Source organism: Vipera berus (genome assembly GCF_964194415.1).
Source record: "Vipera berus genome assembly, chromosome: Z".
Taxonomy (NCBI): domain Eukaryota; kingdom Metazoa; phylum Chordata; class Lepidosauria; order Squamata; family Viperidae; genus Vipera; species Vipera berus.
The window spans coordinates 29,642,295-29,668,161 of record NC_138205.1 but is presented as its reverse complement, the minus strand read 5'-3'; the positions used below and the strand labels follow the sequence as shown (position 1 = coordinate 29,668,161).

The 25,867-nt window shown below is 38.4% G+C and overlaps 1 protein-coding gene across 2 annotated transcripts in view; it reads left to right on the top strand.

The window, feature by feature from the left end:
* The first annotated feature begins 6,862 nt into the window (after window positions 1-6,862).
* The window catches only part of PPFIA3 (PTPRF interacting protein alpha 3), a 61,447-nt gene continuing 42,442 nt past the window's right edge, over window positions 6,863-25,867 (top strand). For both annotated transcript variants that reach the window (XM_081344129.1, XM_081344128.1), the window contains exons 1-2: window positions 6,863-7,014; window positions 18,572-18,875. In XM_081344129.1, the coding sequence (XP_081200255.1) occupies window positions 18,639-18,875 (237 nt within the window). In that variant the 5' untranslated portion in view covers window positions 6,863-7,014; window positions 18,572-18,638. The remainder of the gene's footprint in view (window positions 7,015-18,571; window positions 18,876-25,867) is intronic.

Here is a 25,867-nt window from a genome sequence, read left to right as displayed (position 1 = left end):
CCAGATCCTGTTTTATTTGTTTTAGCAATCTTATGTAATTATTTTCTTTTATTGTTACACATCTTGGTGTTAGATAAATTCCCAAGTATTTTTTTTAACTATTTGAAGATTTTTTTTTTGCTAGTTGGTTTTTTTGTTTTTCTGTTAGATTTTTTGTTAGCACTTTAGTCTTTTCTCTGTTCATTTTCAACCCTGCCACTTCTCCAAATTTTTCTTTTTTAAAAAAAAGTTTTATTAATTTTTTAACATAATCACCTTAATATTCGATAAACAGTGTGTTGTCTGGATTTACATTTAAGAAACATTCACTAACAGTTGATTTCTATAATCTATAATCCACCTAATAATTTTACGTGATTTCCTCTTTCTCCCATAGTGTTCTCTTTTTCCAACCTTAAATTAATACAATTCTTGTTTTAATGAATGACAATTGAGTATAAAAGTTTTCTAATATTTCTACAGATAATCACATCAGTATAATATTCCTTTTCTATCCAGTCATTCTGGTTGTCTCATCATAGATCCTATTTACAGTTCTTGCTTACATTTGTTTTTCCCACAATGTTCAAAACATTCTTACTGGTTAAGATTTTCTCAAAGTTAATTACATTTAAATATTTAAGTATTTTTTCTCATGTAAGCCAACCCAATACTTTACCTTTCTTAAGGAATAAATAAGACCCAAAAAAAGAAATAAGAATAAGAATAAAAAAAATAGTATGCTACTTAAAATCCCTATTTCCTATAAGCTAATACATATTTATTTCCAAAAGATTTTTGTTCTTTTTTACCATAATTAAAAATATATTTATTCTTTAAATATTCCATTTAATAAATCTAGTCCTCTAGTCTTTTAACTCTTATTCAAAACATTTTTAATCCATTGTAATTTTCTTAAAGTCAATCACTTTTAGATATCTAGAACATTTCCTTTATATAAGCCATTCTAACTCTTTTATATTACTCATATCAAGAAATAAAATAAAAAAAGGAAGAAAAGAAAGTACTATGTTACTTGAGGGGCTCTTCCCTCTTAAAGTCAAATTCACATCCAAACTTTTTCTATTTCTTTAACCATATTCGAACAGGTGTTTTTTTAAAAAATATTCTCTCTGATAGGCTCCATCATCTATTTTCTTAATTTTCACTTTAGCCTTTTTCTTTTGCCCAGTATCTTTCTTAATCAATATGTTCTGCTGAATCAAAGAATCTTTCTATATTCTTGTAGGTGTTACTGTAGATATAAAAGGTAAGTCAAGTACAATATCTTTGTGAGAGGCATTTGTCCATTCATTTTTGTTGAAAATCTTTTTCTTTCTTTTTCTCTTTGCTTTTCTTATCATTTTTTGTCTCTCCAGTTCTAGTGTTTTTCCTGGCATCTCTGCAGTCCATTTTGTCCAGTCTTTTTTCTTATCCTGAAATTTGTTTTGTGATGTTAAAGTATAAGTTGTCTTTTCCAAATCCAGTATTTCTTGTAATTTTTTCCCACTTGGGTTAAATCACACTTCTTTGTTTTGTTAGGTTCCATCTTTAAGTCTCTATCCTCAAATTTGTATTCAGTTGTCTGCTTTATCTGTTCCTTCTCTGTTGTTGTTTACTGGGATTTTTTTGTTATAAAGTTAAATTGGAGATTTTCAAAATGAACAGATTGCCTTTAAAATGAGAATTTTAACCATTCAGTAATTTCAAACTTATCCAAATTTAGGTTTTATAGTCATTTCATTTCATTTCATTTCAATATGTTTTGGTCCTCCATAAAAGGTTTAATTTGCCACTTCCGTTAGTAAAAGGATAGGGCAAAAATCCCTCTCCTTCACTTTTGGAGGGTTTTTGCTTCTTGAGATTTTTTTTTCTTCAGGAAAGTTGATAAGTAAGACAGAAAATCGATGTTCCTATCCAGATTCAAATGTGCTGATTATAATCAGCTTAAAATAGTGCTTTTGGCTTCGGTTGCTTGCAGCATGGGCTAGACTCTGAGTTAGGCTAGCCTTTCTCCTGTTGGTTTCTGGAAGGCTTCTCCTGGACCGATTGGGTCGACTGTCATCTCCTCGAGGGACTTCCTTCTTTCTTTACTGCCTGTTTGGGGCAGCTTCTGGCCCACTTAGGGTCCCCTAACAGGAAGAAACTCAGCCAAAGGGCACGGAGTCCTGAATCCCTCTGCTGCACTGCTGCGCAGGACTGGGAGTCCACTTCTCCAAATTTTTCTATTTTCTCCATAAGTTTAGTGCTTGTTTCAAGTGGATCTTCCAGTATAAAAACCAAGTCATCTGCAAATGCTTGTAACTTATATTTTTCATCTTTTATCTCCAGTCCTTTAATTTCTATATCTTGTCTGATGTTTCTATTCAATACTTCCTGTGTTAGTATAAATAATAATGTAGATAGTGGGCATCCCTGTTTTGTGCCTTTTTAATGTTAAAGTTTTCTGTAAAATCTCCATTTACAATTATTTTGGCTGTTTGTTTACAATAAATTGTTTTAATAACATTTATAAAGTTTTCTCTAAAATCCATGTCCGCTAGTTGGTGAAAGATAAATTGCCAGTTTACATTGTCAAATGCTTTCTGTGCATCAAGAAATATTAAAGCCATCTGTTTCCCTGGATGAATTTCATAGTACTCTAACACATCAAGAATCATTCTTAAATTGTTTTTATCTGCCTTTTAGGTAGAAAACCATTTTGGTTTGTATGTATAAATTTGGTCAAAAATTTCTTTAGTCTTTCTGCTATTATTGAGGCAAAAATTTTATAATCTACATTTAATAGCAATATTGATCTATAGTTTTTTATTTATGTTAGATCAGTATTCTTTGGGTATTAAGGTAATATTAGCTTCAATCCATGAATTTGGTATTTTAGCCTCCAAAAGTATTTCATTACACAGTTCTTTCAAAATAGGGCTTAGTATATCTTGTAATGATTTATAAAGCTCTGCAGGTAATCCATCTGGACCTGGTGTCTTATCATTTTTTTGCCTTTTTATAGCCTCTATAATCTCCATCAATGACATTTTTCCCATTTAATATATTTTGAATATTGTTTGAAATTTTTGTTAATTCTGCTTTTTTTAAATACTGCTGTACTTTTTCTTTTGGAATTTCCTCTGCATTGTAAAGTATCTCATAATAGTTTTGATATTTTTTTTTAATTTTATCACTTTGAAACTGTAATTCGCCTTTTGAATCTTGCAGCTTATTAGTTTTTTCTCTTTTTCTTTTTTCATTCCATGTGCTAACCATCTCCCCAGTTTGCTGGCATTTTCAAAAAAGTTCTGTTTAGCCCTTTTAATCTATTGAGCCATTTCCGTTTCAGCTAGATTTAATTTGTGTTTCATTATCTCCATTTATTTCTTAAGTATTTTCTTTTGTGGGTCTATTTGTAATTCTGATTCTAACTTTCTGAATTCTTCTTTCAACTTTAACTGTTGTTTCTTTTCTTTATTCTTTTTAGCGGTATAGGTTATAGCCAACCCTCTGAAATATGCTTTAGCCGTATCCCACACTTGTCTGTTTTCAGCCATAATGATGGACTAGAACAGTGATGGTGAACCTTTTAGAGACCAAGTGCCCAAACTGCAACCCAAAACCCACTTATGTATTGTTGGGTGCTGGGTGGGCATAGCCAATTGGGTGGGTGTGGTCAATTGGGTGGCTGCAGTGGTAACAGCAGACTGGGTGGGAATTAAAAAGTTCAATCAATCAATTCCAACTTTGCGAGATCTTTTTTTCCCCCAGAGAAGTTGAAATTGATTAATTGAACTTTTTTTTTTGCACACGGTGGCGGAGGCCTAAAGTGGAAAGGTTTTATAAAAACTAGCTGAAGGCCTAGGACTGGGGCGATGGTGTGCATGCCCACAGAGAGGGCTCTGTGTGCCACCTGTGGCACGTGTGCCATAGGTTTGGCACCACAAGACTAGAAGGTGATAAGGCTTTCCCTGTCAAGTGTGCAGTAGAAGAAAAACTGCATTTGCATCCAAAATTTTCCTTCATCCTTTTTATAGACAGTTGAAAAGGCAGGACAAACTTGGGGAACAGTAGTGAAAAGGGAAGCCAAGAAGCTGCAAGAGAGGTCAAGAGGCCACTGGAGGGAATTCTAGTTTGATTGATGAACACTTTATGGTGGACACATTCCCATCACAGAGGAAATCAACTTCCTCTGGAATGCTCCTTTATTATGAAAACAGCAATATATATTTTTGAAATGTATACATTGTTACCAATTGCTTAGAAGATTTTTCTATCTTCTTGTAATAATAGGAGACTGGAGCTAAATTTCAGTAGATCAATTCTAAAGAAAAGTTTTCAACATTTATGCACTTCCCATCTCCTTAGCCCTCCAGGAATTTTATAAATGCATGAATCCACAGTATGTATAGTCACTAGAATTTTTTTGTCATTGACTGTGTAAGTGGGGGCCAACAGATATTTTTTAATGACCACTTATATTAATGTATAGGGACACGGTGGCTCAGTGCGTTAGGACGCTGACCTTGTCGATCAGAAGGTCGGCAGTTTGGCGGGTCGAATCCCGAGTGCCGCGTAGCAGAGTAAGTACCTGTTACTTGTCCCAGCTTCTGCCAACCTAGCAGTTCGAAAGCATGTAAAAATGCAAGTAGAAAAATAGGGACCACTACGGTGGGAAGGTAACAGCGTTCTGTGTGCCTTTGGCGTCTAGTCATGCCGGCTACATGACCACGAAGACGTCCTCGGACAAGTGCTGGCTCTTCAGCTTTGAAATGGAGATGAGCACCGGCCCCTAGAGTTGGAAATGACTAGCACGCATGTGCGGGGGAACCTTTACCTTTTATATTAATGTATGTATTTTCTCAGTTTTTCTGCATCTGTAATTGTAGGGAAAAATGTATTTTATTTTGTTACTATGTCACTGTATGTGGCCACAAACTGTAAATGAAGTTTTCTGTTCTTTCCCAGGTTTAACTTCATATATGGAATTATCTTTTTGAACTCTGCTGTTTAATATATTTGCTTGTAAATTAATGCTTACTGAGGTTTGCTAGCAATGCTTTATTTAGTGTATTGTTTTTGCTTACATGTGTTGACATAGCTTGGATGGTTACAACCTTGTTGATTATTATCTTGGGATTTTTGCAGACTATGTTAAAAGTGTAAGTCAGTATTTAATCATCTCTACTGTAAATAGTATTTCCTTTAAGGGGGAACCATGTAGCACCAACCCTTAAACCTACTACAGCATCCTCATGCTGTCTTCTAATGCCACCAAGGTCTGTGGCTGCATAAGAACTGTACCCATTGGCTAGTAGCCATGCGCCGATGAATCTTAACAAAACAATTACATTTTAAAAGCTGAGTACATGCCAAGACTTTTAAAGATAAAATTAAACACAATACACCTGTCCTTTTGCAGTATCATCCTGTCGTTTGTCACATGTTTTGTATTCATTGTCTCTTTAAAAATGTTTAATGAAGGAAGTGCATATTTGTCCCATTTTTAAAGAAAATGTCAGGAAAATTAACCTCTCTGATCCTCCAGAGCATTTATGTGGGGAGAACGTAGTGTGCTCTACTGCTGTTGATTCAGCGCTAGCATTTATATAGCACCAAAAATAAAATGTGTTATTCCCCTCCACCTCACCATCTGGAAAGGACTTTAATGATGCATGTGCTGCCTCTCCATCCCTGGATTGTCTTCTGTGTTGCATTGATTTGCAGTTCTTTGGCTTCATGGATTGATTTTTGCACTTTCCCCTAAAGCATCTCTTGATATATTTCCATTTCTGGGCTGGTTTCCCTAAGCTAGCAGATTTCATCCACGGTGCCAGCAAAGAACACCTTCCCTTCCAGGGCAGTAGGTTCATGTTTTGTTCTTGAGAAGATTTTTATATTTTCCTGCATGAATTTTCTTTCAGAAAATGAAGAAACATGTTCCCTGAGCTAGTTCCTTCTCTCCACCCACCCACCATCCATGTTTTTCTCAGAGTACCCTCTTCTTCTCTGAGGTATAGGACTTCCACTCGGTTAAACAGACTGATGCATCATTCTCTTTCATAGAGGGCGGCTTGATTAATTTCTCCTGATGTCACATGGACTGGTGCATTTCCTCAATTGCTGCTTCCCTCTTCATAATACATGCATGAAACGATCCTTTTTTAAGGGTGGAGTTGTGCATCTTCAGGATAAAGTAATGTGCTTGATGCTTTGTCCAGGCTGCTGCATTTTCCGCAGGTTCAGATGTTCTTCCAGGTAATACAAGTAGCTAAACCCTTCTTGAATTGTATTTTTAATGCCAGTGGGAGTATTTGGTGCATTTTGTACAGTTGGCGACGTCTCTTTCTTTTTATCTGACGGCCGGGTTCCCTTCGATTAGTTAACCAACGCTGGGACATTTGTTTGGGCCACGACCCAAAGATTGCTTGCTTTTTTTGTTACTTCCCCCACCGGTTTTACCTGCGATGCATCTGATTTTTTTTTCTCCTCCTCTTCCTCCCCCCACCCTCTTTTTTCCTGAAAAACCACTGAATGACATCATCCTAAAAATCAGCCCCGCCCTCAGGCTTCCCCAATTGGTTTCTCGTGTTCCCCTCCCGCCCACCAGTTCCTCCATCCATTGGCTTGGCCTCCTTGCCACTCGGAGTATGGCTTCCCCTCCCACCTCCACTAGTGGGCCGTAACTCAGGGGCTCCCCCAAAGTATGCGGGTAGCTCGTTGGTCAGAATACACGTCAGTCAGGAATTTCTTAAAGGGGCAGGAGCACCGTAGCTTTGCATTGGGCAAAGGGGCGGGATTGTCTCCTCCTTTCGCTCTCTGGATCTGCTTGGGCGGGCTAGAGGGGGCGCCAGGCGGTGGCCGACCGGCCGGCCGGGAGGGAGGGAGGGATGCTGGAGCTGGGGAGTGGATTCTCCCGGGGGGACGGGATCCATCCCTGAAAGCCGGGAGAGGGGGCTAGGCATCAGCCCCCTCCCCGGCTGTCTTCTGCATACTTCTTGAATCAGCACCAGCAGAAGCAGCGCCGCCTCCCGCGCCTGCTGCAGACAGGTAAGAACCAGGCTCGGGAGCGCCCATCTCCTCCCTGGAAACCTGCTCGGCTTCCGTCCTCTCTTAGTATGCCTCATCTCCTCTAGTACCGGCTGTTCGTTCCCTGGCTGCCGCTGAAACCTCTGCTCTTTCTCCCTCTCACAGCAGCGCTGTCCAACACCGTCCGGCTCCGCATCTCTGCTTCCCTCCCCCTCCCTTTGCTCGTTTGCCTCAATGTCTCACTGGTTTCCGCATCCTCGGGCTCCCGACGGCTTCCATTGCTCTCCACCCGCGCCGCTTCACTCTCACCCGTCTTGCTTTGCACCTAGAGCACCTGCATCTTTCCCACGCATTCTGTTCTGAGCCTCAGAAAGACCCCCAATATACATATGAGATCCCATGAGCCATAGCATCCATAGTCTGTCTTTCCCCCGTCAGCCACTCAGATCCTCCGACATGCTCTAGGCATCTCCATTTTTCTGTCCAACCAACTACCAAGGCTTCTGAGCCCGTTCCCATGAGATTGCCTCTTGTTTATTCTCTTTTGCTTAACCTGCTCTCCCTGGCCATGTTGTCCGTTACCCCTCCTATCATTTCCTGGGTGCCCCCCCCAAAAAACAGCTCCCAACATCTTTCCTCCTCGAACCTTCTAAAACCCTAGCACCGTTTTAAACCAGCCTCGTTTTCCTTTTTACCTCTCTGTCCACCCAGGGCCCCTAGTTCCTAAAACAGATGCTGGCCAGCTTGGACTCAGGGGCCCAACCCTGGTCAGTTCCATGAGACCCTCTATGGGAGGGGGCTTCTGCTGCTGGCAGCCCTTTGAATCACCATCCCAAGTGCCATGCATCTTACCCATTTGCCTCATGTCATTAGATCAGCAAAAGTCCTCTGTCTTTCACAGGGCCTCTCACTTTTAACATCTCCTTAGATCTATCTGTAAGGTAGATCTCCAATCCATGAGAAAAGAAGGCTTTTTAAGTAGCAGTTCCCTCTCTTGTCACCAGCCTTGCCTGTGTTCTGCTCAGCTGTCAACCCATAAGCTCTTACCTACCTCCATAGAGAACTTTTGGTTTCTACCTCGCAACTGCATCCCCCAATAAAGCTCTGCTTTTCTGATGTCATCTTATCTGGGCCTCCAAAGCCTCCCAGACTGAAAGGTATATCCAAGTTCCAGCCTCATACTTATCCACTACTTATACTTTGTCTCCCAATTTAGCTAAAATCTCCTTACTCTCTTACCTCTTTCCTTTTGGCTGCAACACCCATATTTATGCCTAAGCAGTCTCTGGGTCCTTTGCCAAAGGGTCTGCAATATATTTCAGCTTACACTCTCTTAAACATACATGTCATATAATCTCCAAGTGATATTGCACTCATAGCACATCTTAGGTTTTTATGATGGTCCTATTCCATTATTCCTGTCCATTTTTTCAACTTTTTTCCAGTAGTCCTGCTATTTGTTCCCCAAGATTACACCCATTCAAGACCTGTATCCCTTGATGCTCCTGTCTTCTACCTCATGGCAGGATATGTACACCACATTAAGCAATTATGTGATTTGCTTGGTTGGGCTTAGTCTGTTGGATGAATCCAATCATTGTAGTTTGTAAGCCATGTTTTTTGGCTTGGTGGGTTGCTTGATGTGTGTTATATAATTCAATAGTAATATAATAAACTATGGTTAATTATAGTGTAGTATGATGTGTGAACATAATTCAACTTTTTATTCTACATCCTTACTTGCATCTAATTTCTTCTTTAAAAAGCATCTGCTTCCAGCTCAGCATCCCCCCCACTAGTTCATTTTTCTCTTCCTCTTTTGGCTCTCCATATGTACAGTATCAGATCAACATTTTGGTCATTCATTCATTCATTCATTCATTCATTCATTCATTCATTCATTCTTCCATTTTGCCTATGCATGTTTTCATCTCTCAAATATCTGCACTGAATTCTCTTCAGATGTAATTCCCATTTCCCAGATGTCTGCCTGGAAAACACTTTCTTGCATCCACAATCCAGACAATGTGTTTTTTGGATCAGCTGCTTCTGCTAAGACTCCCACTTGCTATGTATCAGGCTATTGTACCATAATATATAGAAAAAAAGAATTGTGTACGATGCTTTGATAGCACAAAACATTATGGGGGTCTGCATTAAAACTCAAAATATCTAGTACCAGTCAATAGATTACAATCTCTTGTCCAAAGCCTAAAATTCTTTATATATTCATGTTAAGAGTTGGAGTGTCTTCTCTTATGGTCTCGGAAAGTTACATTTTCTATCCTCATTGCATGCCTATTGGAAGGGTTGATTGATTTGCTGTCTGTTTCCTATTTCTGCAGGCAAAGATTTGACAGACTTCCATAGTTAATTTTTGATAAACCCACAAGGCCCAAATGAAGATACCGTGCAGGTTAGACACTGCAGACAGACTCATAAGCATACTTCATGCACCACCTCTTTTCGACAGCTGTGCTCATACAAGTTGTTGATAAGAAACATTTCTAGGGGAGTTTTTCAGCTCTTCCCATACAAATGTTTATGTGGATTATATTTGCAGGGAGGACATTTTTCAATTTTGTGGACAGAATACACACATACTGACACAGATTCAAACTTACGTGCAACAATGACCAGTGTTGTATAGTAACACAATAATATTGCATAAATGTTTGAATGTGCATCTTTGAACAAAAGAATTATTCTTTTACATACTTGCAAACAGTGAAATATACATACCCATTTCCAAAATATTGGAGATAATATGGTAGGGATAGACCTATGTTATAACATGTATGAGCCGAGGTATTGGAAAATATTTTAAAAATACAATCAGTATTAGGAGTTCAAGGCTCTTTTCTGTGCATATTTGTTCTGAAATATACATGTTTACAGATGTATGTCCACATTAAGTGAACATACATTTTATCAATATGTCAAGGTCAGTGGTGGGATTCAGCCAGTTCACACCACTTTGGCAGAACCGGTAGCTAATTTTTTATTGCCCAGGCCCAGAATGGATTTCTGGAAGCAGCATCCACACAGAGAACCAGTTGTTCACATATTTGAATCCCACCACTGGTCAAGGTGCATGTAATTGGATGATATTTGGTTCTGAACAATTGGTAATGAAATCAAAACACTGTTTCTTGAATTTGTCTAGAATCACAGCAATGATAGATTCTCCCATAATAAATATATTATTAACTACATAAAATAGTTTTCATGCCTTACTCTTTACCAGAAGTGTAGTTAAACTATGAAGTTCATTGCCATCATCTATGGTTATGGCTTTTAAAGGAGACTTGACAATTTCATGGAGGATATTAACACAATTAGTAACCTTCAAGACTGTTATACCACTTCTTAAAGCACAAGAGGCATACTTTTAAGAATAGCTGTTGGAGACCAACCATGAAAGAAGATTGCTTTGTGGTCCTACTTCTTAGCTTCTTCAGTGCTCTGGCTTGGCCCTTGTGTGGTACAGAATATTGAACTAAAATGTGCTCTTGGCCTGATCCACCTGGATTCTTCTGTTTTTATACCTCTGCAGTGATCCTGACTTCATTAATATACTTCAAGACACATTTCCTAAATCTCACAAATAAACATGAAAACTGTTCTTGGGTTTGAGAAGTGCCTATCTTTGTTCTGCCATATGGCTATGAATCCAACCTATACTGTAACAGCAAAGATGTTCTGGTGGAGGCAAATGGAAGTTGGCACTATTGCACAAGCAAAATTGGAGCACCTCCATCACTGCCCAATTGTAGCAGTGCCTTTATAGGCTAAGTGAGACTATGATTAATTGTATATTAAGTTTCAAATATATTGATTTTTTTCATTCACAATAAACTCATGTTATTTTGCTTTTAGATTAGATTATATTGTTTTTGGCTGATTTTGCTGCTTTCCCCCCATATTATTCCACAGGAAAAAGTCTATAGATTTTGCCAGGGCAGGATGACAAATAAGAAGATGCAGTTACTGAGTGAATGAAAGCTGTGCAATAATAATTCTATTAGATAGTTTGTCCTCTCTATTTCTTGAATCTCCACTTTCTTATGTAGTCATGAAGATTAAAAATTTGTTGGTTTTGGAATAAAAAAGTGAGATTACTTGAATGTCTCCTTTTATATTTCAACTAACTGCCGGTTGAGCTCCGGATGGCACCAGATCTTCGCTCCTTCCGGCGCGGGTTAAAGACCCATCTATTTGAACAAGCTGGCCTGGCCTGATGGGGGAATTTTAGGGTTTTAATGTTTTTTATATTTTGATCGTTTTAATTCAGGCAATAATTTAATCTTCTTTTAACTTTTGTATTTCTATTTATATGCCCTGTTCACCGCCCTGAGTCCTTCGGGAGAAGGGCGGTATAAAAATTCAATAAATAATAAAATAATAATAATAATAACTATAATTCTAGGTTTTTCAATGTATCGACATACTAGTATACAAATATTATTGATCATGATTTTGCTTTCAAGGTTTTTATAATCCTCTTTTGCTAATTCTTGTCTGCAAGTCTAAAGAAGGGAGACTATGTGAATCATCTTGCCAGGTCTTCCCCATTAGTTGGAATTGCCACAGTTTTGTGCATACATTCCTGTTGTGGAGTTCTTGGTCCTCTCCGAGCTTGTCAACTGAACTCAAAGAGCACCAAGAATTCACAGTTCAACCCTGAGCCACAAATACTCTCTTCTATTGAAAGTTCCTATTTTTAGATTTTTTTAAAAACCCCACCTTTATTATTTTTATAAATAACTCAAAGCAGTGAGCATTCCTAATATCTCTTTCTTCTATTTTCCCCACAACAACCCTCCTGCGAGTTGAGTTGAACTGACTTTCTCGCCTAGTTGGCTTTCATGCAGGACTAGATCTCAGAGTCCTAACCTGGTGCTTTAACCGCTAGACCAGGGGTGTCAAACTGGTGGCCCGTGGGCCAGATGCGTCACGCCGAAGCCATGTCCACCCCGGCTCCGGCAAGGGTAAAAAGTCACGATATGTCACGACACGTCACATGATGCAGTGAGTTTGACACCCCTGCACTAGACAAAGCCTACTCTCTTATTACACACCCACATATCTATCTTGGTTCTGTGGGCCATTATCTATCTATCTATCTATCTATCTATCTATCTATCTATCTATCTACCTACCTACCTACCTACCTACCTACCTATCATCTTCATTCTTGTATGCCAAATAAATGTAGAATATCCCTGTCATGTGCACATAACAAAAGTGCCATCATTGACAATGTGGTTTCACCAGCCTGATAGTTTGAAGTAGACACCTCATGTGTCTCACCTGTAGATTGCTATAGCTGCTTCATGGATTCTTAATGTTGGAGAAGAAGGGGAGCTGTATGCAATGAACCTTGGTATGCAACAAGATACAGTAAAGCTTCAGTATTCCCAGCTTTCATTGCCTTATGGTGAAGGACAGCCATTGAGGCTCACTTTTGATTTGTACTGCTTTCTGCTTCTCTTTTGCTAGGGTTTGTTCTAGGTTTCCTCTGAGCTTAGCTTCTGTAATTGTGATTTATAGTAGGGCCTGGCCTTGAATAGCTGAAGTATCCTTTACTAAAAAAAAAATACATTCCCTTCTCCTGAGTTCTGCCTGTATTTTTTTTTCAGGCAGGTCTGGAAGATCATAAAATAGAATCTTGTTATTTCAGGGAAACCAAATATCTCCAGCTGTTGCAACATGCATCACACCAAAAGAAGGTACTTAGATCCCTAAGTAACAGTGCTGAAATTTGTTTGACTGGCCAGGAATAGTACCAGGAGCTAAATCTTACATTGTAACTCTTTTGGCCAGCTGGAGAAAAGGTGTGGCTTTGGAGAGGCAGAGCACTTTTCTCTCACCTGAAGTAGATTTCTGAGCAACAGTGATTTATAGAAGGGATCTTTAGATCAAAGAAGGTTGATTGTAAATACATTGCTTGCAAAATATGGTGCATGCGAGTATTAAATTTAACTTATTGTGTGTTGAACAAAGATTTGTTCAAAACAAGCTGATGGAGGGACAGCAGGGTAAGTTCCATACTATTTACTGTATTGCACTATATTATTTTTTTAATTTTATAGGGAGCTAAACCCTAAAGCTGGCTTTGCACAATACACTAGTTTAAGCTAACATTGAGTAGCATAGTTTATGATTCAGCATGCTGTGGGAACCAGGCCATCCATTCAGCCATAGTATTTGGAGCCTGAAAGCTTGTAAAACACCTAACAGGTGTTTTGTTAACCTGGTTTTAGTGTGCTGTGTAAGCCCATCCATTCTGTGACTGAAGGCGGGAGGAATAAATGAACCTGCTATTCCTCAGAGTCATCCTTCCTCTGTTTATTGCACCATAGTTTATGTCTACAGCTCTGTGTATATAAAGCTTTGTATTTACAACTGTGTCCTTCTCTTATTTCCCAGAGCCCCTGTCCCCATTAGCTATCTGACTCCCCATTCTGCTTTATCATGTCCTCCCTACAATGATACGGGTTTAACTTTTTCGGCCAGGATCTACTTTATTTCCTCTGGAAACAGCTGCTTAATATTTTTATCTCCATTACACTAGTAAAATATTCTGCTTGGGGTCAGCATTTATGTGCATGTATACTCTCATGCCTTTTCAAAAGAGATCACAAAAATATATCCCGTTATGCAGCACACTCATGTCTTTCTGTCTAAGGCTGTGGGGCTTGGCCTGAAATTACCTGGCAGGTCCAGTTGAAATAATATTTGAATCAAAAGCATTTCACGAAAGCAAACAAAAGGAAAATATAAGAAGATGTAGTTTCTGCATTAGTTACATTTTGTGGAAGAGACAGGTTTTGAAAAGGGCCAGAATAGGGAGGCTGTTTCAGACCTAGTGCGCAGCTTGGCAGAAGGTGAAGCAGGAATATTGTAGTAATGGTGGTGGAGAAAATGTGTGAACTGACAAAATTGGAGGTATTTTAAGACAAAGATTCAATTCAGCATGAAGAAAGATAGCTATTTTTTAGAAGAAGTGCCATGTTCACAATTAGGTTCACTATCCAGAGTGCCAAATGATTGCATAAGTAAAAATTAAAGGAGGATACTGATAACAAGAGGCCATGTCTCATAATTCACAAAAGACAGTTGTCTTTTTCAAGGATTGTTGATCCCAACCTGGTTTCACATGGAAAGATTTGTAAAAAAAAAATAAAAGTATTGAAGCTGCCATTACTAGCACTTTGGATAGTCTACTCAACTGACTTTCTCTTTCCCATTGTGGCAAGATGCCTTGTGTATTTAAATTATACCAATTCTTTTTGGATTGCATTTAGATGTTAGTAATTGAATAGTTTATACTATTTCCTTCCTTTCCTTTTGCAGGATATAAGCATCATTCTTCTTGAAGAGAAGGTAAAGGTCAGGGATAAAGGAATTTATTGTGGGTCAGAGGAAATGATTTAGGAAGATGTGACAGATGAGAGTTAATCCTTTCTTTCCTCCCCTTATCTTGACTGAGTTCACATATGGTACTAAGCATGTTGTATGAATGCAAGCATTAGCTTTGGAAAACATAGCTATTACTTGTCAATAATATCTCTGACCCAACCAGTAATTAAAGTTTCTTCGTTTATTTGTTATGTGCAAGCTGATTCTGAACCCACTTCCTATATTGTAAGAGAGTGGGGTAAAGGAAGGTAAGAATATTAAAATTTGTGGTGAATAAGACAATTGCCCTGACATTCTTCCCCAATCTAGTTTCTTCCAGAAGAGTTAGATTTCAGTCCCCAAAATGGCCAATCAACTTTTGAAGGGCATCGGGTGGGTGTGGGTGTGGGTGAGAGAGAGAAGAGAGAGAGAGAGAGAGAATTGGATTATTTGTTGGTATAATTAATTATGATCAGAAGTAGACATATTTTATGCTTTAATAACTTCTTTTTGGCTTGTACATTTTACTGTGAAAATCCACTGATTAAAGACTGATTAAAAACTGGATTGCAGGAGGAAAATAGCATAGTGAGGTTTACAGGTAGTTCTTACTTAACCACTAGTCACGTAGGAACAATTCAAAGTTATAATGTATTCCAAAAAGGTAGTTCTAAAATTCTGATAGTGGTGTACTGCCCCCCCCCCCATAGCCACATGATTGTATTTTGACTGCTTGGCAGTTGGCTCACATATAGGCCATCATACAATTATGTTTTTTGTTGGTTTTTTTTTGCTGTTTTCCATTGTTTCCAAATCTATTGGATAAACTATTTGCTTAATAACCACCATAAAAATGGCTGTTAAAATCAGGCAGAGTCATATTGTGACCTGCTTCATGATTGCCACAATTCCATGCTCAATTACAGTTGTAAGTCAAAGACTACTTGTATTCTATTTTACTACTTTTTTGTGTGAATAGAAACTACATCTAAATTATATAGATCAGGAGATTTGAACACAAGACTTCCCTATTTTAACCCTATTTACTTAGAGTTCCAAACACAACTAAGTAGTACTTTTAGTATCTTTAGTAATACAGGATTAGCATAAAACTACACCTTGCAGATTTTACTGTAATTTAATTTTCCATTTTATTTACTTTTGTTAAACTGTTGCTAAGTCAAAAACTTTGCTGATCTACTGCATATCATTCAAAGACCTACTAGTAAATCCTTTTCTACCTTCTGTGCATATTTGATCTACGTGCATGGTACTAGCACACAAAACAGGAATGACAGCTCTCTACCCAAATAATTGGCACAGGATTAAATTGTACAGAAGTTTGGATCAACAATATGCTATACTGTTCCTGGCAACTTCCTCATAGGAGTCTAGTTTGTCTGTAATGAAAATATTGCAATAGAGACCACATGGAGACCCTTGTAATTTTCAGCCATGCCTTTTCCTACAGTCCTTGTCTCTACTATTTACTTATAGGTGGGTTCACACAATAGGCACTACCCATAATTGTCCATGATTTATCAGACTTTCCTAAGTGTGAGTTTACATGGTACATAGAGTCATAAATTAACTAGATGGGTTGAATCTGCTGCACATGGTTGATTAAAGTATGATCAGTGAGTTTATGGTTCTGTGACTTGTATGAACACAGCCATTTATACTTTTAATTTCTACAATAGCTGATAAGGTAAAGGTAAAGGTTCCCCCGCACCTGTGTGCTAGTCGTTTCCGACTCTAGGGGCCGGTGCTCATCTCCGTTTCAAAGCCAAAGAGCCAGCGCTTGTCCGAGGACGTCTCCGTGGTCATGTGGCCGGCATGACTAGACGCCAAAGGCGCACGGAACGCTGTTACCTTCCCACCGTAGTGGTCCCTATTTTTCTACTTGCATTTTTACGTGCTTTCGAACTGCTAGGTTGGCAGAAGCTGGGACAAGTAACAGGCGCTCACTCTGTTACGCGGCACTCGGGATTTGACCCGCCAAACTGCCGACCTTCTGATCGACAAGCTCAGCGTCCTAACCCTACAATAGCTGATACAATTTTATAATTTCATTGTTAGGTTAACATTTTTGTTTATCTTAGCATTTGAGAGCTTATGACAGCATAATTTAATTATTTCTGATTGCTGTTCCATTTGTAATGTGTTGTATTTTAATTTTTCATTTTAAATATACAAAGCCTAGAAATCTGATGGGGAGTAAATATTTAAATAAATAAATAGTAACATGTAAAATGGTAAAAAAATAGAAAAAAATAAGTGAGATTAAATTATGTAGCACATAAATCAGCAAATAATACCAATCCTCTTAAAGACCCAGCTGAATTTTATAAAAAAAGACATATTTCTGGTTCTTTCCTATTAACTAAAAGGTATCAGATCTCTAAACCAAATAATGTGGAATGTTTGTTACAATGTTTTGCGGAATCTAGTGTATTAGAATAAATTTAAGACTAAGTACAGAATAAAACAGGTTTGATGGACATCTAGTAAGCATCTTGCACAATATTCATTACTCAGTACAAAATTTACAACTGTAGTATGCTAAACAAAAAAAAAAAGTTCTTTGACCATCTTATTTGCCTTTCTAAACTGTTATCCTATGGAAAGGCCCAATTATTACTATTATAAAATATACATTATGTTGTGAATATTAAAAAGACCTATATGATTCCTAAGCAACCCACCAGTTTTAATACACAGGGAAGAAGTGTTTGGCTTGTTGTTTCTTTTAACCTTACTTTGCTTAACTACGTTATGCATTTAGAGATATATGACTACTGGGCTATACTTCTAGAAGTGAAGGAGTGGCTATACAACTCCTGGAAATTAGCTAATTTGTGGCACGCAGAATTGAGACTGAATTGGATCTACGACACTTCCCCAATTAATTGCCTCCATCTATTTTAGATTACAAAACCAACCTTTTCTTAGGTACTGTAACCAATAGTTAGTAGTGATAAGAGTTGCTGTTCAAAGCATCTGCACAGGATGGAAAGATCGATCTACAGATTGACTTGCCCTGAAATGGGGTTGGAAATCAAGGCTGGGGTGAGGCTGGACTGGTTTCTGGCATCTCTAGTTCCCCAACCGGCTGAACTTCATGCCTGCCACATGATTTTGTGTCTCTCTCCATCTGCCCACAAAGTTAATTATTTCAAGCTCTCTTATCCTTCCATTCTTCTTCTCCATTAGTAGCTCAATGTTGAAGAGGAATGATAGTTTCACTTGGGAGGTGGTGACAAAAGTGCAACACTGACTGTGGTAACATCCCTGATCCCATTATTCCCATTTGCAATAAATTAGTAGAAACGTGTGTTGTCTCGTCTGCTGATTCCAGACCCTGTGGCTGTAAGCTTTTCCACCACCACTGAGCTATACTTCTAGACTAGAATTTATAGCTGAGTTCAATTTATTTTGTCACGTCAAATGTTTGAAACTACGGTGGGGTTTGGCAACAGGCTTCAAGCCTTGCTTTTTAGGGTCCATAACCCTTCTTCCTATTCCCTAATTATATCCTCTGAGTGTCTGTTTACTATTTTGGCACTCTGCTTCCTGCATCAACTCAGACTATCCTAACACCGCCAGGAAAGTGATCTGAACTTAAGCCATTTCCTCTAAATACAGATTGGACAGAAAAGGTTCATCTGCCTTTATTATCATATTGTCAGCAAATCCAAGACAATTCTCATGTTAACAGTGAATTATTTGGGGAAATCATTGAGTCTTCCATTCAAGAGGCACTGAGAAGTTCTTGGTGTAAACCAGGGAGGAAATCATATGGCCTGTTTGATTTTTGTTCAGTTTCAACTTCCAGAAGTTCTTATCAGCTCGACCAATAGTGAGGAAATTGTAGCTTTCACCATTTGGAGAAGTCCACTTACATAGCTCAACTTGGTCAATGTAATTGTCCCAAATGGCAATAATAACCCATTGTCTTAAGGAATGGCTTCTTCCATTAGTTTCTATTCAGTCAATTCTTTTAATCAAATAACCTGCAGTTAAACCTGGGACTCTCATTGTGCAAAGTAAGTGTTCTTTCTTAAACTAATTTCCTATCAATGGCTATCTAAAATCAACATTCTGGTTTGATTCTTTTCCTATAGACTCTCAATTTCCCAAGTGATATTTGAAAGTTTTTATTTTCTTTTTTCAGAATCTAGAGGTACTCTTCTGTTCCTTCTAGAGGAGCCCTCAGGGCATCCCTCCCCACTTTACTTGGCATGATGATGTGCGAAGTGATGCCAACCATTAATGAGGACAACCGCCGTGGTTCGGCCTATGGAGCCGATGATGCCAATTTCGAGCAACTCATGGTCAACATGTTGAATGAACGAGAACGGCTACTGGAGACTTTGCGTGACACCCAGGAAAGTTTGGCTACCTCCCAACTCCGCCTGCGTGAGTTGGGTCATGAGAAGGAGTCACTTCAGCGTCAGCTCAACATTGCCCTCCCACAGGTGAGGAATGGGGGATGTGAGAAAAAAAGCTGGAAGGCTCAATTCTTGGGAGAATTGAGTGGTAGGGGTCTCAAAATCTTTGCTGGCTGGAAAAACTGGCATCCAGTGGGTGGGCTGAATGTGCAGGGTTTCTGAGGTTCTTTTATAGCTTTGGTAAAGTGTAATTTGCATTAAGTAATTCATTCAATTATTAATTTGAAATATTTTATCCTGCTTTTTATTGGATAAGACTCCTAGAATGATCGATAGAAAATTCTGTATAATAATAATGTGCCATTAGTATAGACATAAAACAATGACAATTATGTTTGCTTGTCCTTCCTGTCTTTCTCATTGGATAGTTGGTCATAATGGCTTTCCAGAGGGGAAACAAAATTGCTTGATGATAGAGGGGAGAGGAGAAATAGAACATTGGGGAATGTTCTGGAACATTTCTTTCCTAGATCTCTGTATTTTGCCCATTCCTAGGAGAAGGCAATGATGGCAATTTACTCCATTGGCTCAGAAGTCTTTGGAGAAAGATAGAATTCCGCTAGACCAGATACTCAGAAGCAACTCCATCCAATATATGGTTCAATATTTGGAAAAATCAGACTGATCAGAGGTGAAATTAGAAGCCAGAACTTTTCATTTGAGGCAGAGAAATGAAAAGAAATGAAATCAGTTGAAATGTAAATTCCAAGAATTATTTCTGACATTGGAATTCCCCACACTTACAGCTTATTTTGTCATTGATTTCAATGCAGAAAGACAATGAAGAAAAAATATTTCTTGGATATAAGATATGGTTAGATGAAGTGGAGCAATGTTTCATGCACATTTTCTCTTTACTACCTTGTAAAGATTTTGTGCTGGCTTTTTTCTCCAGTGGCTCTACTGATTTCTGTGAAGGGCAGAGAATGGTCTTGTTGAATAGCAAAAGAGGAAAGCAGTTGTGAGTATTCTTCCTGACACAAGAGGACCAGCAGATCTGAGACATTTGGGTGATTTAGTTTTGGAAAGCCACTATAAGGATTTTCCCCCCTTTTGTTAAGTTGTGTCCTATTCTCAGAAACTGACTGAACAAGTTCCTGTAGTTTTCTTGGCAAGGTTTTTCAGAACTGTTTTTCCATTGCCTCCTTCCTAGGCTGAGAGTGAGTGACTGGCCCAAGTTCTTCTAGCACATTTTGTGCCCAAAATGAGTTGAACTCATAGTCTCCCAGTTTCTAGCCTGATGCCTTAACCACTATACCAAACTGATTCTTGTAAGAATAGCTAATGGCAATTTCCTGAGTAAAACAGATTAAAAAGAATACTGTAAGGGAAAAGTGCATTTTTTGTTTATTTGGAGGCTCCAATTATAAGTGGTAAGAAAGATAAAAATCAGTGCTTGAATTACAGTGATTTCCTTGCTTCTACCAGACGATATATTTCAAAACTACAAAAGTGCAAATTTGTTCTCCTTAGCTTCAATGTACTCTATATCAGGGCTTTTCAAGCAGTGGTACGGGTACCACCTGTGGTACATTGGCACCTGGCAGGTGGTACGCGACCATCCTAGAAAAGTGGTAGCGGGGGAGGGGAATGAGCTGAACCGGTGGCAGCACCGCACAAGCCTGAGTGAGAGACAGCTGGAGCTGCAAGACTGTCAGGGCTCAGCGGAAATGCCAGGATCAGCGCCAGGCTCCAGCTGGAGCTCAGCGCTGATCCTGGCGCTTCTGTTGAGCCCAGAAGAAGCGCCAATCAGCTGGAATGTTGCAGCATCTCCAGGGTCTTATGAGTTACATTCAGATGCTTGGCAACTGATTCATGACAGTTACAGTGTCCCAGGGTCATGTGAAGTGACCAAAACCTGCTGCAACCACCCAGAAGACGGGGGGAATAAAAACCAAACACCCCCCCCATCCCCGCTGCCAATCCTCAACAGAAATGCTCACAACAATGAAAACCTCAGACAGGAAGATGAGTGCTGCCGGGTGGGCAGGCAGGTGTCTTGCTTGGCTGTGGCTTGGGGAGCACTTTTTTCAGTGCCATTGTAACTTCGAACAGTCACTAAGCGAAGTGTTGTAAGTCGAGGACTACCTGTACTTCATCACTTTTTTCCTATTTTTTTTTTCATCAAATTTTTGACACCTTGCTAGGCGACTGATGGTACTCGGATGTTGCCATATCCTAAAAGTGGTACAATGGGTGAAAAGGTTGAAAAGCCCTGCTCTATATTCATACTGTACTTCTGTTTAGAGTAAATTTAAAAATATTCCATTTTTGAAAATATCCCTTTGAGTATCATGTCTGACTCCACATATGGGCACATATTGGATTGTGCCAACAACTATGTAACAGGATTTTTCTTTTACAAGAATGCATGTATTGATACCTTCTTTTTCATACCTTCTTTTTCTATTAAGGACCTGCAATGCAATTCTAAGCAACTAGACAGAACTCCAATACATAAAATGATTTTAGAAGGAAACAAAGGAAATGTAGCAGCCAGCAGTTTCAAAGCAGTAAAATTCAGAAAATGCTTCACAAAATAAGAATACTGTGATGTTATTCTTTGAAACTAGGGTGTCACATACCTGAACGTTGAAAGGAAAAGACAGATAATTGGACAAGAGGGTGGGGGTGGGGGTAGGAGGAGGAGACACTAACTTTTTCTTCAGAACCAAAAATTACCGTGAAACACTCCAAAAAAGTGTACTTACAGTACAGGTCTACATGTATAGGATATTACTTTTTCAAGCATCAAAAAAATTAGTTTTCCAGTCACAATTTTCCAACAAATCTTTATTTTCAAGATCACTCTATATTACTGATTCTATATTAATATAGAATCAACAATGATACACTTTTCAAAGTTCACCATAGAAATGTATAGCAAGTCATGCAATCTACAGATTATAGTGATCATAGATTTGAAAGGGCTGGATTGAAGCCAATTGCTGGAATCAGGAAATAAATAATGTAAATCTAGGCTGTGAAGTCTGTCAATGTCTGATGGAAACAGACAATTTAGAGAGTCATAGTACAAAAAATTCGAATGACTACTATGGAAACAGCACCCTTTTCAGAAAAAAACTACGCACAAAAAAACTCAGAAAGCTGGACAATTGATTTTAATGCTATGGCTTTGGGACAAAGGACCTAAGGACAAAAAGTAGGATATGTCCTTTTGTTGAATGTCTGTTTAGTCTACCTGAAACCAACAGCAAAGAAAACCAGCACATTTCTGTCAGGAAGTAGTTCCCCATGTATGGCCCACTACATTATATAATGGCTAGTTTTAATTAGCTTATAGTGAAATCATTGTATCTCTGATTACTGTAATTCATGATGGATGAAACTGAGGTCCTCTGAATATAAAATACCAACATTTTTCCACATACAAATGGAAATGAAGAATGATAGAACTTGAAATTAACAGTTATGGAAATCTGTAGACTTCCCATCTCTTGACATACAGGTAATTCTCAACTTAACAACCACTTATTCAGTGACTGAAGTTAAAATGGCACTGAATAAAGGGACTTAGGACTGGTCCCTAAAGTTATGTGATCAAAACTCAGACACTTGGCAGCCTGCCTGCAGTTACAACCGCAGAGGTGCTTCAGTCTCCTCACCTGCCTATGTCCCCCTCCCCACATCTATGCACCCTGACATTCAACTTCTTGCTTTTGCTGCTGACTAAAGATGCCAGGCCTGCTCCTACATGAGGCAGCTACTGGCCACACAAGCTCTTTTCCCAAGGACACACATGGCAATTTCCTTGTGAGATCAGGGGAAGATGGCCTCACGTAACAGCCAGTTGCCTCATGAAGGAGTATGGCATGCGTTCCTCAACAGCAGGAGCACAAAAATGATGAAAATTGGCTAGAACAGCAGATTGCAGGACAGCAGGGGCCTTAGACTGCATGGAAATAAGGGCTACTGTGACTGTGACTGGGCTGGGGCTTCTCAGGGCTCAGTGATTTTGTGCCACACTGCTGGGCCAGGCTGGGACTGGGCTCCATATGGTGCAAAACGCCTTCCTGGTGTGCTGCAACTCTAGGCTTTCCTCATGGTGCAAAGGGGCTTTGTGGTGCACTGTGACTCTGGAGTTGCAAAAAGCTTGTAACCCTAAAGCCATAGCATGCCAGGAATCCCCTGAGCCCCAGCATATACTTTCTCCAGCTTTCCTGGGCTTGCACTATACCATGGCACCCACCCCTGTGTCAGCCAGCCAAGACTTCCCTCACCCCTCCATGTCCTCCCATTTTCTTTACTTGGGACTCCTGCCTTTTGTTGCTTAATGTCCTGTGGGTCTTGAGATTACGTCAGCAACAGGAAATGCCTGATTTGCCATAAGCAAGCAATGCTGTCATGTGACTATTTTACAGTTTACGGCCACATTGTTAGCAATGAAATTCTGGTCCCAATTGTGGTTGTAAGTGAAGCACTACCTGTAAATTTTGATGATATGTGGGATACTGGAGCAAGAAAGACTTAAAAAGGAAAAGGTCAGGTAAGAGACCACACAGCCTGCAACTGGATAGTGGTGGGACAAGAGACTCAGAGAAGTTTCTGGGGCTGTAAAGGATTTTGTAATTGTCCAGTAACTATTCTCTGCTGTAGGACTGCTGCCATTTTTTTTAATAATGCTAAAGATGAAGTCATTCACAAACGCTAAAGATGAAGTCATTAAAAAACAACACTTGTTAAAAAACAAGAATTGTTAAGATCCTGTATGAGTGAATATACATTCCCATATGTATCTTTTTCTGTAAGGAACAATATTTTGCTGTTTTATGTTCCTTTTTTGTTTTGTATGCAATTGAGAAGAAAAAGGTGATATGGGAAGTTATGAGATCATTATTAGTTTAGAATATGTATACATTTTTTTGCTGGAGCATAAGAATAGGCTGTCTAGTATGGTATTTTAGCTGTCTTCAACCAGTTAAAGGCATTGTGAGAATTAGCATCTAAAACATTTGGATGACACCTGACTGCCTACTGTTATCACATACATTGTAATAACATAGCTATAGGGATGTATTTGACTATTAGCCATAAGGGTTCTGAAAATCTACAAAGCTGTGGTCCCCAACATCCAAGATGGAAACCAGGGCTTGACTGGAATTTTGAGAATGTCAGACTGTGCCCTCCCTCAATTTTTCCTCACCACCACATGCCTTGCTCTAAATTAAATCCAAACATTCCGGATATGGAAAAGACTTTGGAAGGTTTTGCTAAAAAAAATGTAAAGAAGAAAATCTGGCTGTAGGATTTAAAATTCCCATTTCTGAGCTTTTAAAACATTGGAATAATTATCAAGAGCATAATTTAAAGCACAGTATATTATGGTCCTCAGATTTGCTGGATTTGACTTGTTTGGATAGCAGTTTTTTTACACATAAAATAAAGCATAGCATTTTGTTATAACTGTCTTTGGCTGTTGCCTTCAGTACAAATGCAGTTTCATTTTTTTATGTAGTAAAAATAAAATAGTTTTAAAATTTTAATCAGCTTTTGAATCAATATATTTTCAAAAGGTATCAAAATGATTGAAAGGATTGTCAGGTCTGCAGTAAGTTTATAATAAAAAACTTGGAGAAAACTTCATGCATTTTATTTTAAATTTATGTTGTATTGCATTTAAATAATATTAAATTGGCTTAAAGTAGTCCTATATACAATCCACATACCTCTATATAAAGTGACATAAATATCCCTGTAGACTAAAACAATAAAAACAGTAAACCTGATAATGTCAATCATTTAAACAAAGAAATAATTTAATGTTAATAATATCAGGTTAACTGCACTTTGTTTCTTACCACTCTCTTCGCATCCTTCCACATGAAAGGTTCTGTGTGATGCTAAATCATGCATGTCAAACTAAATAGAGAAAGGAAATAGAAAAATAATGCAAAATAATTCCTTGCAGTGGAGAAATGGATTGGTAGCAACATGAGTGAAGCTCACCATTAAAATATTAAAATGTCACAGACAGTGCAGAATCAATTAACATGTAAGGGGTAAACAGACAAGCCATGATAAGGGATACAAAGCTAGAATTGTTAGATATATGAACTGTATATAAATCAGTATGAAACAAATTACAAATCATCTTGTTTGAACTTGCTTGCTTTTATTCCTTCCATAATTTAAAAAAATGGTTTTTGAAATGAAGAAAATCAGAATATTTGAAGTGCAATAACAAATGAATTCTAGTTATCTTCAGATGAAACAGATTAATATAAATTCATAGCTGAACAAAAAAGGAACAGTCAGTGATTTAGACTCAGTAGGTTTAGCTGGTATAGAGAATCAATGTTGTTGAATTACTTTGTGATATTAACAGCAGTGTATTAAAGATGTGACAGTCTAATAGGGGTATCTGCAAGGAAGGATTAAAAAAAGTCAAGATAGCAGCTCCATGATCAAAAGAGCTGGGCTTCAAATCACACAATTGCAGCTGCCATCTTGATTTTTTTTATCAACTCTGAGGAACTTAGTAATATTTTATTTTAAAAGAGAAGTTTCTGAAGAACAACACTGCACATTAGTGCAAATATTGAAGCTACTGCTAGAAAGTCTACAAACATACACCCAGTGTAGAAAACATGAAGAGAAGCCTTTGATGATTACTGGGTGGTAATCATCTTTATGACCAAAACTGAGACCAGAATTTCTCTTGCTAAGCAAGGTGGCTGCTAAATTAGTTGCACCTGATTTTATAGACTTCCTTGTCACAGCTTTTAAATAAATCATTGTGGTTGCTAAGTGAATCATGTTGTCATTAACCTAATCCAAGTTCCCCCATGACTTTGCTTTTTGGAAGTTGTCAGGGGAAATCCGCAAATGGTGATCACATGACCCTGGGATGCAACTGTTGTAAAAACACGCTGATCACCCAACACCCAAATTTTGATCATGCCTTGATGATTGTAAGTGTGAGTAAATCACTTTTTTTCAAAGTAGCTGTAACTTTGGTCCGTAAATGAATGATTTAAGTATTACCTGCAGGCAGGCAG